Consider the following 13,564-nt stretch of genomic DNA (forward strand, 5'->3'; position numbering starts at 1 on the left):
GGGATTTAGTGTTGGCCACAGAAAATATCGACTGCTGCATAGTTGTTTTTTTTCCATGTGTTTCCAGTGGACTCCAGTGATCTCTATGTAAGTAATATGCTGTATGAAAGGGAAGAAAATGAGAAGCCGTCCACAGGAGAAGAGGTGGCTGAACTGGTGCGGAAGCTCTGCTTAGCACACAGCATGAGTTTTGAGGTAAGCCTTCTTTATAAAACATCCACCTCATGTTCTTTAGTGGAATAACCAACCATTTGGTGCTATGATGTGTTTCACACAAGTAGTCCATGACTCCCAGAAAGGAAGGTTAATATCCTAATGTTGTTGTCCCTTTTAATCGTTCCATAGGAACAAAGCCTCAGTAGGAAGGGTGCGAACTCATCGGGGATTCAAGAGGCATAGGATGATCTTCTTATTTATTAAGATTAGGATTGTGGTAATCATTGACAGGTTTCAGAGTAACAGCCGTGTTAGTCTGTATTCGCAAAAAGAAAAGGAGTACTTGTGGCACCTTAGAGACTAACCAATTTATTTGAGCATAAGCTTTCGTGAGCTACAGCTCACTTCATCGGATGCATACTGTGGAAAATACAGAAGATGTTCTTATACATACAAACCATGAAAAAATGGGTGTTTACCACTACAAAAGGTTTTCTCTTCCCCCACCCCACTCTCCTGCTGGTAATAGCTTATCTAAAGTGATCACTCTCCTTACAAAGTGTATGATAATCAAGTTGGGCCATTTCCAGCACAAATCCAGGTTTTCTCCCCCCCCCCCCCCCCCCCGCTTTCCACACACACAAACCCACTCTCCTGTTGGCAATAGCTTATCTATTTTGTAGTGGTAAACACCCATTTTTTCATGGTTTGTATGTATAAGAACATCTTCTGTATTTTCCACAGTATGCATCCGATGAAGTAAGCTGTAGCTCACGAAAGCTTATACTCAAATAAATTGGTTAGTCTCTAAGGTGCCACAAGTACTCCTTTTCTTTTTGGTAATCATTGAGAGGTCCCAGGCAGAATCAGGGCTCCATTGTGCTAGGTACTATACAAACAGAGGAAAACGTGATCACTGCCCTGGAAAACTTACAATCTAAATTGAAACAAGGTATAGCAAAAAAGCGTAACAAACAATGGGAAAGAAGGAGGATATGGGTAACAGCAACAAGATTATATGGATTGGTAGGTCAGTTTTTGCACACATGGTTCCAAATCATTTGAAAGTATTTTTTTTAAATAAAGAAAATCAGCTACTCCTGACTGCTGCTCAAATCTACCCATTATTAACCTGCTGACTTCTTGCTGGATTCTGTTTCTACCCGGTCACAAATTTCCTTTGTAGCTTTGGGCAAGTTACTCAAGCTTTCTGTGTCTCAATTATCCATTTGTAAAATAAGGCTCATACTATTTCCCTCCCTTAGTCCCCTGGAGAATTAATTATAGCTAGCATGAGTGAAGGGCTCAAATACTATGGTGGTGAGTGCCATTGTAAAGCTTGCACATATATAAGATTAAATAGTGGTTGTTCCTTGCAGTGTAGTTGCCCAAAGCTTAATGTTTGTTTTCATCGGAGCATGTGCAGTGTTCAGGATCATGATAAATACTTTTAAAATTGTTCCAGAATTAGTCATGAGCTGTAACAGGAAAGACTTAAATATCTATTCATAATTATAGCTCTAATGTAATCATATTACAATTGCTGTGTGAGATCATGCTAAATCACTTTAAAGCAATAGCGCAAAGGTGACCACAATTTCTTTTACTTGTTGCAAAATATCTGGTTTCCTATATCACACAGCTGGAAAATGATGAGTATCTATTTATTTAATATGCTGAATAGATGTTGGCCAAATTAATCCCTGGCATAACTCTTTTGCATTCATTTGAGCTATATCAGAGTTGAGGTTTGGCTCAATTTGTCCCTATGAGAACTCTTTGGGGAGACAGAGAGGAGAGAGAATGGTGTACTGTAGCTACCTTTCAAATCAGTTCAGTGTTTAGGATGTAAAAATATATTCATTTATTTATTCTTAATTCTTTCCAAAATAAATATCTATTTAACTAACCATTTTAAAAGGCTGGAAAAATGTATGAGGTGCTACTTTACATGTAATAATTTTAAATGTCTCAGAGTTTCATTACTCTGTATTAATTTTAATAAAATAGGAGAATGACACTTTCACATGGTGTATAGCTGAGGACCCAAAGTGGAATGTTTGGATTAGCAGTTAGCATTGTCATAAAGCACTGGCTGATGGGTTTGAGTACTGCTGGCATGATCTCGTGTTGAGATTCTCTTCCAGCCTCCAGAATTGAGATGAAAGATCCCTGTAAACGGATTTGTTAAATGTAAAGGGTGTCTTGGGAGCCTCCACTCACCATTTGCTGTCACACATCTTTGTTTTTGGGGGGCAGGGAGAGGATGGCTTCACTCTCTTGCTCTGTTCGTTATTCAGTCTAATTGTGTAACATAGGGACTAGGATGATAAAGTGGTGTTGTGAAGGGCTTGATCCTTGAGGTCAATGGGAGTTTAGCCTAAGGTCTGTGTGATTTGATGTTGCAATAATCCGGAGGGACCCCAGGCAGGTATATAGGGCGTTGTCCGTAGGCACTGTCCATGCTTGCAGTCCAAGGGGGGTGGTTAATCTGACCCATTACTTACGTTTCAATTACCATAAAGATTATGGATCATATCCTGCTGTCAGCTATGCTGGTGTAAAAGAGCCACTCCAGATTTACATCAGCACAGAGTGAGTGGAGAATTTGGCCCTGTCAGTCCAATCCTGTAAAACATGGATCTCAATGAGAGCTGTGGGTGTTCGATGCCTGGCAGGAATGGGCCCACTTCCATGGGGCCTTAATCCGCTCAAAGCAGCCTAGCACACTTCAAGCAAAACTCTCTTGTCTCCACTGAGGGAGTGTGGACCTCTCAGGCAATATTTGGTTCTGGTCAATGGTTAATGAGCTCAAAGGGTGAGTACAGGTATTTGTTCAGTGTGGCATGAGACTCGGGGTTAAGGGATAGGGTTGGGGAGAGAGGTCACAGTCACAACTGGAACAGGGGGACTCCAAGTCAACCATGCTAAGTTACAATCTCAGTAGTTACTCCTAGACTATTAGGTGGCTCTAATTGTTTGACCCTTGTAACACAGGCCAGCAAAGGCCAGTGAGTAAGAATAAGGCTGGGGAGAAGGAAGGAGGACTGCCTGGATCTTTGTTTGGCATGATAGAACATTCCCTGAGTATTGGGTAGTTTGGCTGCCCCTTTAGCTGAACAGCCGGGAGCAAAGTGTGACTAGCAGAGCTACAAAAGTAACCTCTCCTCCTAAATGAGTGATTAATTTTATATGTGTTGGACCTTGCAGAGGGAATGTGTGATGGCATTTAAGAACAAATTATGAGGCTCTGTGCTGTTTGGAAAATGTCATAATACTGCCACCTTGGACTCAAGAAGCTATTTCAAATAAGGTATGGAGCCTTTTTAAAATGCAGAATCTAGGAGAAAGTGTCCCCAAGGGAATGATAGTTAATTTCCCCAGTAGCCATTGAGTGTCATGTGTGTCTCCAAAAAGTCACAATGACTTCTTGTATGGGAGGCTTGTTTTGTAAATTGCTAAGATTAGCACAAGTAGCTGTTGTCTGTTCAAATGCCCGAAAGAGAGTTAAATTATTCATAATATGCATGTCCCAACACTGGAGACAATTGGTTGTCAGCTGTTTTCACTGTTCCATGGGACTCCTTCTGTGTGACAAGAAGTTTGAAATGGGTCCTGTATTATTCCCCCAGCCCCCTTTTTCTGTTTTTCATTCACCTCATTCCAACCAATAAAATATCCTCTGGGCCAGGAAGAGAGTTATGGGAATGGCCATGGCGTTGTCTGGGAGACTTATTCCTTGGCATCCATGTGTCGCTTATTTGTCTCCCTATTGTCTGGCTCTGAATGAAGCAAGATTATGCATTTCATTCAGGAAACAAAAACAAGAATAAATAGAGAGGAAAATCCCCCAAAACAGTGAACAGTGTGAAGGAGGAGGGGGAAATTGTGTCACTCCCCAGGAAGCTGAGCGTTTTTAAAATGCCATTATGAGAATGGATTGAATTTCAATGTGGATGGAGATTAGCTAATGGACCGTTAACGAAACAAGCACAGAATTAAAAAAAAAAAATCAAAGAAAGGAGAGATGCAACTGTCACTTTCAGAAACTCTTGCCGTGAGACTCTGATGCAGCTTCTGCAGTGGCCTCCATTAACGTTGTGGTACTGGAGTGTAAGCCCTTGGGAATGCAGCCCTCTATTCACCAAAGTGGTGCGGCAAGGACAGTGGCACAGTTAGCAACCCGCACCCCCAGCTCTGAGCTGGATGAGTGACCTCTAGGATCAAGAGGTTAGTTTGTTCTCCATTCCCATTCATTCCTTGGCCTCACTCCTAAAGTGTTCAGAAAAGTTGCTAATTAGTACGAATTTGGGTGGTGTCTGTGGGGTGGACGCTTGTGTGCTGTGAGTTGGACTCATGGCTTTTGACTCTAGGAAGCAAAGCTGAATCCTTCCCTGGTAACATAAGTAATGGAAGAGAAAAGGAGATGGGGAGACAGTATAGATTGCTTTGCTTTTAGCAGCTACGACTGTTCCTTACCTCCTGAACTTGTCAGTACTTACTCTTAGTGCACAGTTGGCCTCAGTTATGAACAGAAAATGTCACATACCCTGAATGCTTAGAAGACAGAAATGGAACAGGTCTGTTAGGTCACCTTGTCCCTCTCAATGCCAAGCCAGGACTGCACCCCACTAAACATCTACTGCTGTTTTGTCCAGTCTAGTTTTAAATATCCCAAGTGATTGGGCTTCTGCCATTTCCCATGGGAGACTGTTTCACACTTTAATGGAGCCCACTGTCAAGCAGTATTTGCAGACCTTAGGTGGACTACTTTTGTATGGATCTAAATAATTCCTCTCCTTCCTTGATGTTTACATGATCCACATATTTGTTGACAGTTATCATGCCTTCCCTTAGCTGTCACTTAGCAAAATGATTGCTTTTAAAATCTTTCATTGTAAGCCATCTCCTCCTCCCAGCCATCAGCCAGTTTTGTTGCTTTTCTATGAACTCCTTGGAGTTTGTCAATATCTCCTGGTAATGCCGTGCCCTGAAATGACTACAATATTCCAGGTGTTTGTGCATTCCAGCTGTTTAAGAGAGGGACCTTTACCCCAGCTTTTACATATGCTGCCTAAAATTGTGTTAGCTTTTTTTTACTACCCTACTGTGTTGTAAAGTTATGTTTCATTTGCTCTCTGTTCCCACTTCCAAGTCTCTTCCGGCATTAATACTTCCTAAGTTTCTCCTTCCCATTGAATATTGGTAGGTTGGATTATTCTCCCCTGAACAGAGATTAATCTGATTTTTCCAAGTAGAATCACATTTTGTTATTTTCAGGCACCTTTGTATTATTCCGCTGTACTCATTGGGGTTCACAGCTCCGCCCAGCTGAATATCTGCATATTTCTTTACTCTTTACTCCCTCTCCTAGACCTTTAATGAAAATACTAAACGATACTGAGCCTAACAGTGATCCCTATGGCACCTCGCTAGGCATCTCGTTCAAGCTTTGGTGTAAATTATTAACCTGTATTTACTGTCCTGCTGGTTTTTAGTCTGAATCACGTTTGTATCCCAGGCCATTTGAATTAATGTTATGAGTTGGGCTGGCTGAAATTTTTTGTCTAAACTGTATTTTGTCAGACTTTTTTTTTAAATAAATGAACTTTTCCATGAAAAAGTACCTATGTTTTGTGAAAACCATACACTTTTTGGCTGAAAACTTTTGGTTTTAGATGAGGATTTTCAGTTTTTCAACATAGAATTTTCCACAAGAAAAGAACTGAATTTTTCAACCAGCACTAGTTGAGAACAAGTTTTCTGCAGACATGCTAGCAATACCCAAATCCATCTATTGCTTTCCCTTGTCCACCAATCCTTATTGCTCATGATTCCATTATCCTCTAGAAGTTTTATGAGTGGTTTTCCTATTTTACTTAGTTAGAAATTAATCATATACATGTGTAAAGCTCTACTATTTATCTATCTTAGGTACTTACATGGCTCCCACGACCATAGTGATGGGAGGACAATCTTTAGTATATTTATCCTCACAACACCACTGTGAGTTAGGGAATTATTATTATCCACATTTTACAGATGAGAAATGGAGGCAGAGAGAGCCTAAATGACTTGCCAGAGGTTACACAGGAAGTCTGTGATAAAGCAGGGATTTGACTCCAGCTCTTCACAAGTCCTAGGTTAACACCCAAACCAATGGACCATTCTCCCTCTCCACTGACACATCCATTGTGAATTCAATAGTATTGTGAGTGTTATAAATCAGCACTGAACTTGGCCCAGAAATACAAATATTCTTTCATTGCTTCACTACAGGTTGCAATGGTCTTTTTTAACCTTGATGTTAGGTGGTGTTGAGATGGGGTAGTCAGGTAAGCTGTAACCTTACTGAGGACCCTTCACTCAGCATTAAAAGTGATTTGTTTTTCCTCTTACACACACCTCAAGAAATTTTGTAATCCTAGCAAAAACATAAACAGTATTTCCCCCTCTTTGACAACATAAATATTAGCATGTATTTGAAATTGGGAGGTAATGTAATAAACTATGAACTGAAGAGATGTTTAGTTTTTTCCAGATAAAAGTATTTTTGTTGATATTAAATACAAGCATTTACTCTGTTTAAATCTTAATACCTTATTTGCTGCCAACCACTAGAGCTTATAAAGTCACAAGGGGTTCAGCTTGATTATTAGTGTATGGGTTTTATGCAAGTATGGTTTCCTTTTATCTGATATTATTAGCACGCTGCTTCTGAATTACATAGTTCCCTCTTCACCTTACTTACTTACTATTGAAAACTGAAGGTGTCTTAGATTTCTTTCTTAAATTGAACATGTGTTAGAAAAATATAACTTCCTTGAATTGAAGATGAGTGCTGAAATGAAGTGGAGTTGGTCTGATGACGCCCCTACATTATCATTGCTTGGGGCATTTTTCCCAATCTCCTGAAATGCTTTCTTTAGACCCCAGTCATCAGCAATTCTTTCTTACTTTGATTGGACACTTTCATCCCTTTCCTTCTCTGTCAGACCTTTCTTTAGTTGTCGCACATTTCCAGTCAGCTAAATCAGGGCCATAATAAGGTTAAGCATTTAAACATATGCTTAATGTTAAGCCTGCATGTGCTCCCATACCCTGTTCATCAGAGAACTAATGCCCCGATTCAACAAGGTATTTCAGGGTGTGCAAATCCCAATGAAGTCAATAGGACTTCAGCACCATCTTAAAACTGTTATGTACTTGCCAAGTAGGGGTGGGATTAAACACACGCTTAAGTGCTATGCTAAATTGGGGCCTATATAGTACATGTAGTTAAAGTTAAGCTAGTGGGATACAGATATTAAAGATAGCAGGAAAGTTACAAGTCCTAGGTCTTAGGCCCTGATCCAAAGCCCATTGAAATCTGTGGCAATTTTTCCATTGATGTCAATGGGTTTGGATCAGGTCCTTTAGTTATTGCATTAGTTTAGAATTGAAACTGGGTAAAAGTTTCAAAAGTGTCTCAAAGACTTAGGAACCACAGTCCTATAGAAGGACAGTGGAGTTTAAACTCCTACAGGATTTATAAACGTTACCCATTATTTGTTATGTGTCCATTTATAAAGAGCAAAATAAGTGTATTATTCAGTCTAAAAAGACTATTATTAGAATAAAGGAAGCAGCAACAAGGAAGAGACACAATAAAGAGAGAGCACAGTGTGTGTGGATGGGTGTATCTCCTTCTCACTGACTGCAGCACCTCTGAGAATAAAAAATGGCCACCCACATGCCCCAGTTAGGAGAGCGTTTAAGCATAGTGCGTAAATCCATCTGTATTCAGCAAAGAACTTAAGTGCTTGAGTCCTATTGACGTTTTGTAGCTACAGTCAAGACTGCTAAGATGCATAAGACCAATTTGTGAACCCCTTACTGCACTGGTCAGCAGTTACTCACACAAGTGCTCCCGTTGACTTCAGTGAGGCTACTCATGTGAGTAGCTACTGGGTTATCACCCTCATGCCCATCCCTTGTACAGTAAACTTCTGACCCAGATTTTTACCAATGCTTTGGAAGAAGTCTATTATATACTTGTCTGGATGTTGTGCTGGATACAGGATATCAATGACTCTCCTAAGTTTATAATGTTCAGGGTTTGGTGGTTTCATTTTTGAAGGTGCCTGTAAAGATAATGCAGGAATTATCTTTTTCTTTTCTTTTTGTTGGTGTATTTTATTTTGGTAAGATTAATGTGCTATTGCTGAGCATAGTCCAGTTAGAACAAAACCTTAAAGAGTAATACCCACACACCGATCTGTGAAAGTATTCTCAAAAAAAGGTATATGGTAAGAGATTACTCCATCTGCTTACATAGTGCCAGCTTCTTTTTAATGAAAACCTCCTGGCAGGCTTTAATGAAAATCTAATTCTGGCATGGGATTATAGCACGTTCTCGTTGCTCTTGGAAGCAGTTCTGGAGCTCTCATTTTCCACATAAATAGTAAGAAACATGTAAATGATCGGGCTGTTTACTGAGGAGGCAGTTCTGTGTAGAAACCCACTGCAAGTGTACAGGATCACAGGAAATTTCAGGACAGCTAGAAGTTAGGGAGCCAAATTAGGTCTGCCCCTTTCTTTGGAGCTTTGATTTGGCAGAATTAAACCACTCTCTCTCTCTCTCTCTCTCAATCTCTGTGTATATATTTATACATATATATACACACACACACAAGACCCATAGTGATGTCTTTCGGGTAAGAATAATATTTTTACTTTACAGCCTTTCAAATCCAAAATGAATAATTTAAATGAATCCAATTAAAGTACAACACCAACTAAAGCTTGGACACCTTAAAATGTATGGCATGTTAAAAGAAACACACAAGTCTCCAGGTGTAATAAAATATCATCCTAATCCTACAGGAGATCAAAAATACTTGGAATAAATAGGGTTTATCAAAATCAGAGGTGTTATTTGGTAAGTAATCCCCTTCCCACCAGAGGACAGTCTGTATGTGGTTAACAGGGAGTTTCAGATAATTGGGGTTTGGATAGATAAGACTCCTGTATAAAAATCAAATGCACACTGTCTTTGTTGAGCATGCATAACTCTATTTATACTAAGTGAGTGGTGCGCACTATGCGGAGAATACAGACCTACGTTTGTTTAATGTGGTTTCTTGATGCACAATTTTCATTACTTTCAAGTTGTATGGTCTTTGAGGGTTTGTTTTAGTGATTTCTAGCTTGGAGCATTTGTATATGACAGTGGTACTGACATAAAAAAGGGGGACTAGCTCTGGTAACCAGATGAAAAGAGAATCTACCACAAGTATTTGTTTCAGGGAAAAGGTTTCCATTAAAGAAGGAGACAATCAATCACTTGTGAGTTTCCATAGTAAATCTCTACACAAAAGTTGAAAAAAATCAGAACACGTGACTAGAACTGTACAGGAACCAGAATTTCCAATTTGCAGGCAATTTAATTTTTAGATGTTTTTCTAAACTAAATTTAATCAAAATTGACACGTTCCCCTGGAAAGATTTGATTTTGAAGACATCGTATTTTCTGATGGAAAAGTGTTCCATCAAAAAAAATTTGACCAGCTCTAAAAGTGACCATGAGAACTACAGAGAAACATTTGCTTTTCTCCAAGTGTATCCATCTTAAAATATCACAGTTGAGTATTGGCCAAGATGACCAGGTAGATTCCAAAATAAGTCTCATCAGGAGTAAGCATGGAATGAAGAGTACTGAAAAACTTTACCTGGAAAATGTTGTCTTAAGAGTAGAACTCGCCACATCCTGAAGGAGGCACCTGACTGGGGAAAGAAACTATGGTCAAGGAATAGATGCCAGACCTGCAACAAACAAGCCCATAATTAGATACAAGATACTTCACTAAGGTGGTGAGGGGAGGGAGTCGCAGCCCAGGGGCACTGTGGGTGCTGGGCAGGGGACGCAGCTGCTTGGGGGGGGGCATTGCAGCCCAGGGGCCTCCGCTCTGCCCCAAGCCCCGGTTCTGCAATTCCCATTGGCTGGGAACTGCAGCTAATGGGAGCTGCGGGAGTAGTGCCTGCAGGCAGAGGTAGGAGCCTAGGGAGGGGAGTTGCTGTTGCCCTTCCGGGGACACCCCCCACCCCCAGTAAGCACCGCCCCGGCCCCCAACCCCCAGCCCTGAGTCCCCCCACACCCAAACTACTCCTGCTGGGGAGTGGGGGTACCCGAGACTGCCTGAGCAGCAGCCGGTATGCCTGGCCCAGGGTCGCCTGAGCTGCTCAAGTGGCCCCTGGGCCAGGCACACAGGCCTCTGCAGATGTCAGGGAGGTCACGGAAAGTCACGGAATCCATGACCTTGGTGACAAACATGGAGGTTTAACTATGACCATTCCTGGAAGGGATGGCTGTCTGCAAAAACTGGCCAACTGGACAAGATCTGCTTGTTTAGTTAAGCTTGTTTCCAACATTGGGCTTTGGAGAATGAAAGTTAGCGCTAATAGTGCATTATACATCCAAAGGGGCCTTGGGAAAAGCAGCCCTTCTTCACTCCTTATCAGTGTATCATAGACTTACACAATCTAGTTCAGTCACTCTGCTTTTCAGTGCCTTCTTAGAACTGGAACACTTGATTTAGTTCCAAACCAGCGTTCTTTTGCTCCAGCTACATGTACATTGATGTGGCAATGAACTAAATACTAAAAGAGGCACTGTTCAATTTAGGCCCAAATTTTAACGTTTTAAAATAAATTGACATGAAATAAATTCTCTCAGCTTTGCGTGCGTTACTTCACAGAGGGAAGATGTAACCATTACTAAATCACTAAGATAAATGATGTTTTGCATAAGTGCTAGGTATCATATAATATTACACTTTGTGATTGTATTGTTTGTATTGTAGTAATGCCTTGGAGCTGCAGTCATGCAGCAGCACCCCATTGTGCAGGGTGCTGTCTGCTAGGTGTAGCTGCTGTATCTAAGAGCTCTGTGTAGTTCAAAAGCTTGTCTCTCACTCCAACAGAAATTTGTCCAATAAAGGATATTACCTCACCCATCTTGTCCCTCTAATATCCTGGGACCAAAACTGCTATAAGAACACTGCAAACAAGTGCCGTTCAAACACAGAACAAAAAGATGGTCCCTGCTCTAAACTGTACCCAGTTACACTGTCATTGATTTGTATTGTGGTAGTGCCTTAAGACCCCTAACTAAGATTGGGACCCCATTGTGGTAGGGACTTTGCAGACAGTTAGAGGCAGTCTCTTTCCTGAAGAGATTACAATCTAAACAGAAAAGACAGACCAAAGGAGAGGAGGAGAGGCAGAACCACAGAAGAGGGGTGGCCAAAGATGACACTGCAGGCTCAGTGGTTGAGCTAAATCCCACTCCAGTGCCCTATCCACTGAACCATGCTTCCTCTATAACTATTATATAACCTGTACTGTCGTCCTTTATTTCTAGACTGCAGACCTCTTCATGAGTCTGGTGTTTGAGCTTCGAAGTCTCTCTGCTGACACTTTAATAGGCCTTTGGCGTAGATCTTCATTTAAATGCAGGGACAACTGGTAAGATTCCTTTAACAGTGATTAGCTATATTCTTTGAAAGTAAAGAAATGTATTTCCTTTACCTTTATTTTGATCATATCCTACGCCAAAATAGTTGTGTTAAGTTCTGCTCTGCTCTACTGTGAGTCTTATTTCAATGACCGAAAGATGATGTTCCCCTTCAAGCATGCATCTCAATAACTTTCCAAAGTATGTATCAGAGTGTCTTCAAACAATTCCAAGACCCACTTCCCACAAAGCCAGGTGATTTCTGTGACAGAATATAGTGGTAAGTGCACAAGAAGACTTGCATAGCTCTCCAAAAGAAAGGAATCTGCTGGCTCATATTTGAAATAAGCTTCTCAAACGGTCAGTGGCAAAGCCCTGTCTTGGGTTCACAGGTATGTGTTTTGAGATGTGCTTTCAGACAGGATCAATGGTCTTGTAGTTAAGATGCTGGATTGGGATTCAGGAGATCTGGATTCTATGACCAGTTTTTCTACAAACTCCCTGGACTCCTTGGTCAAGTCCCTTGATCTCTCTGGGCCTCAGTTCTCCATCTGTAAAACAGGGATAACAATGCTTCATTTCTCTCATTCTTTGTGACTTGTCTGTTTAGATTTCGGGGCAGGTAAAGTCTCTTACAATGTGTTTTTTGGAGTGATCTGAACAGTGGGGCCCCCATCTCTGTTGCGGCCTTTAGATGCTGCTGTAATGTAAATGATAACCATGGTAGCGTCTCCTATGAGTGGAACACTATACAGCCCCTGCTTATATTTTACCACCTAGCAGGTCTGATTCTCTTCTCTTCCAAGGCCAGAACGGACCATTGAGATAATCTAAACTGAACTATATAACAAAGGCCATAGAACTTCCTAGAGCAGATCTTTTAGAAAAACATCCAATCTTGATTTTAAAATTGTCAGGGATAGAGAATCCACCACGACCCTTGGTAAACTGTTCAATGGTTAATTACTCTCACTGTTAAAAATATATGCCTTATTTCCAGTCTGAATTTGTCTAGCTTCATCTTCCAGCCACTTGATCGTGTTCTGCCTTTCTCTGCTAGATTGCAGAGTTCATTATTAAATATTTATTTCCTAGGTGGGTACTTAAAGACTAATCAATTCATCCCTTAGCCTTCTTTGTTAAGCTAGATAGAGTGAACTCCTTGAGTCCATCACTATAAGGCATGTTTTCTAATCCTTTAATCATTCTCGTGGCTCTTCTCTTTATGCTCTCCAATATATCAACATCCTTCTTGAAGTGTGGACACAGTATTTCAGCAACATTTTGCACCAGTGTCAAATACAGAGGTAAAATAATCTCTCTATTCCTACTCAAGATTCCCTTGCTATGTATCCCAGGATCGCATTAGCCCTTTTGGCCACAGCATCACACTGGGGGTTCACGTTCAGCTGATTATCCACCACAATCTGCAAATCTTCTTCAGAATCACTGCTTCCCAGGGTAGAGTCCCCCATCCTGTATGCATGGCCTACATTCTTTGTTCCTAGATTAATACATTTACATTTAGCACTATTAAAACACACATTGTTTGCTTGCACCCAGCTTACCAAGTGATCCAGTTCACTCTGAATCAGTGACCTCTGACGTCTTTATTATTTACCACTCCCCCAATTTTTGTGTCATCTGCAAACTTGATCAGTATTAAACTGGTGTAACTTCACTGCCTCTAATGGTGTTGATTCTGACTTACACCAGTGGAGGTGAAAAGAGACTCAGGCCAACAGAGTCAAAGTTAGCACAGCTGTATGAATGTAAATCAAGGCAAGAATTTGGCCCAGAAATCTATAGGGCATGGGTGTATGAAATTGGATTAAATACAGTGAATGAGTCCATTGAAAACAGTACAAATAGTATGGGAAGGGGGAGCACATAGAAGAGGATTTCTGTTTCAAG

General features: G+C 40.8%; 1 protein-coding gene across 1 annotated transcript in view; it reads left to right on the forward strand.

Annotated features, from left to right (window-relative positions):
• The window catches only part of LOC140918001 (uncharacterized), a 152,269-nt gene that overhangs the window by 21,187 nt on the left and 117,518 nt on the right, over nt 1-13,564 (forward strand). The window contains exons 8-10 of the mRNA XM_078854475.1: nt 68-195; nt 3,404-3,469; nt 11,558-11,661. Coding sequence (XP_078710601.1) covers nt 68-195; nt 3,404-3,469; nt 11,558-11,661 — 298 coding nt within the window. The remainder of the gene's footprint in view (nt 1-67; nt 196-3,403; nt 3,470-11,557; nt 11,662-13,564) is intronic.

Source organism: Lepidochelys kempii, chromosome 10 (genome assembly GCF_965140285.1).
Source record: "Lepidochelys kempii isolate rLepKem1 chromosome 10, rLepKem1.hap1, whole genome shotgun sequence".
NCBI classification, from domain to species: Eukaryota; Metazoa; Chordata; order Testudines; family Cheloniidae; genus Lepidochelys; species Lepidochelys kempii.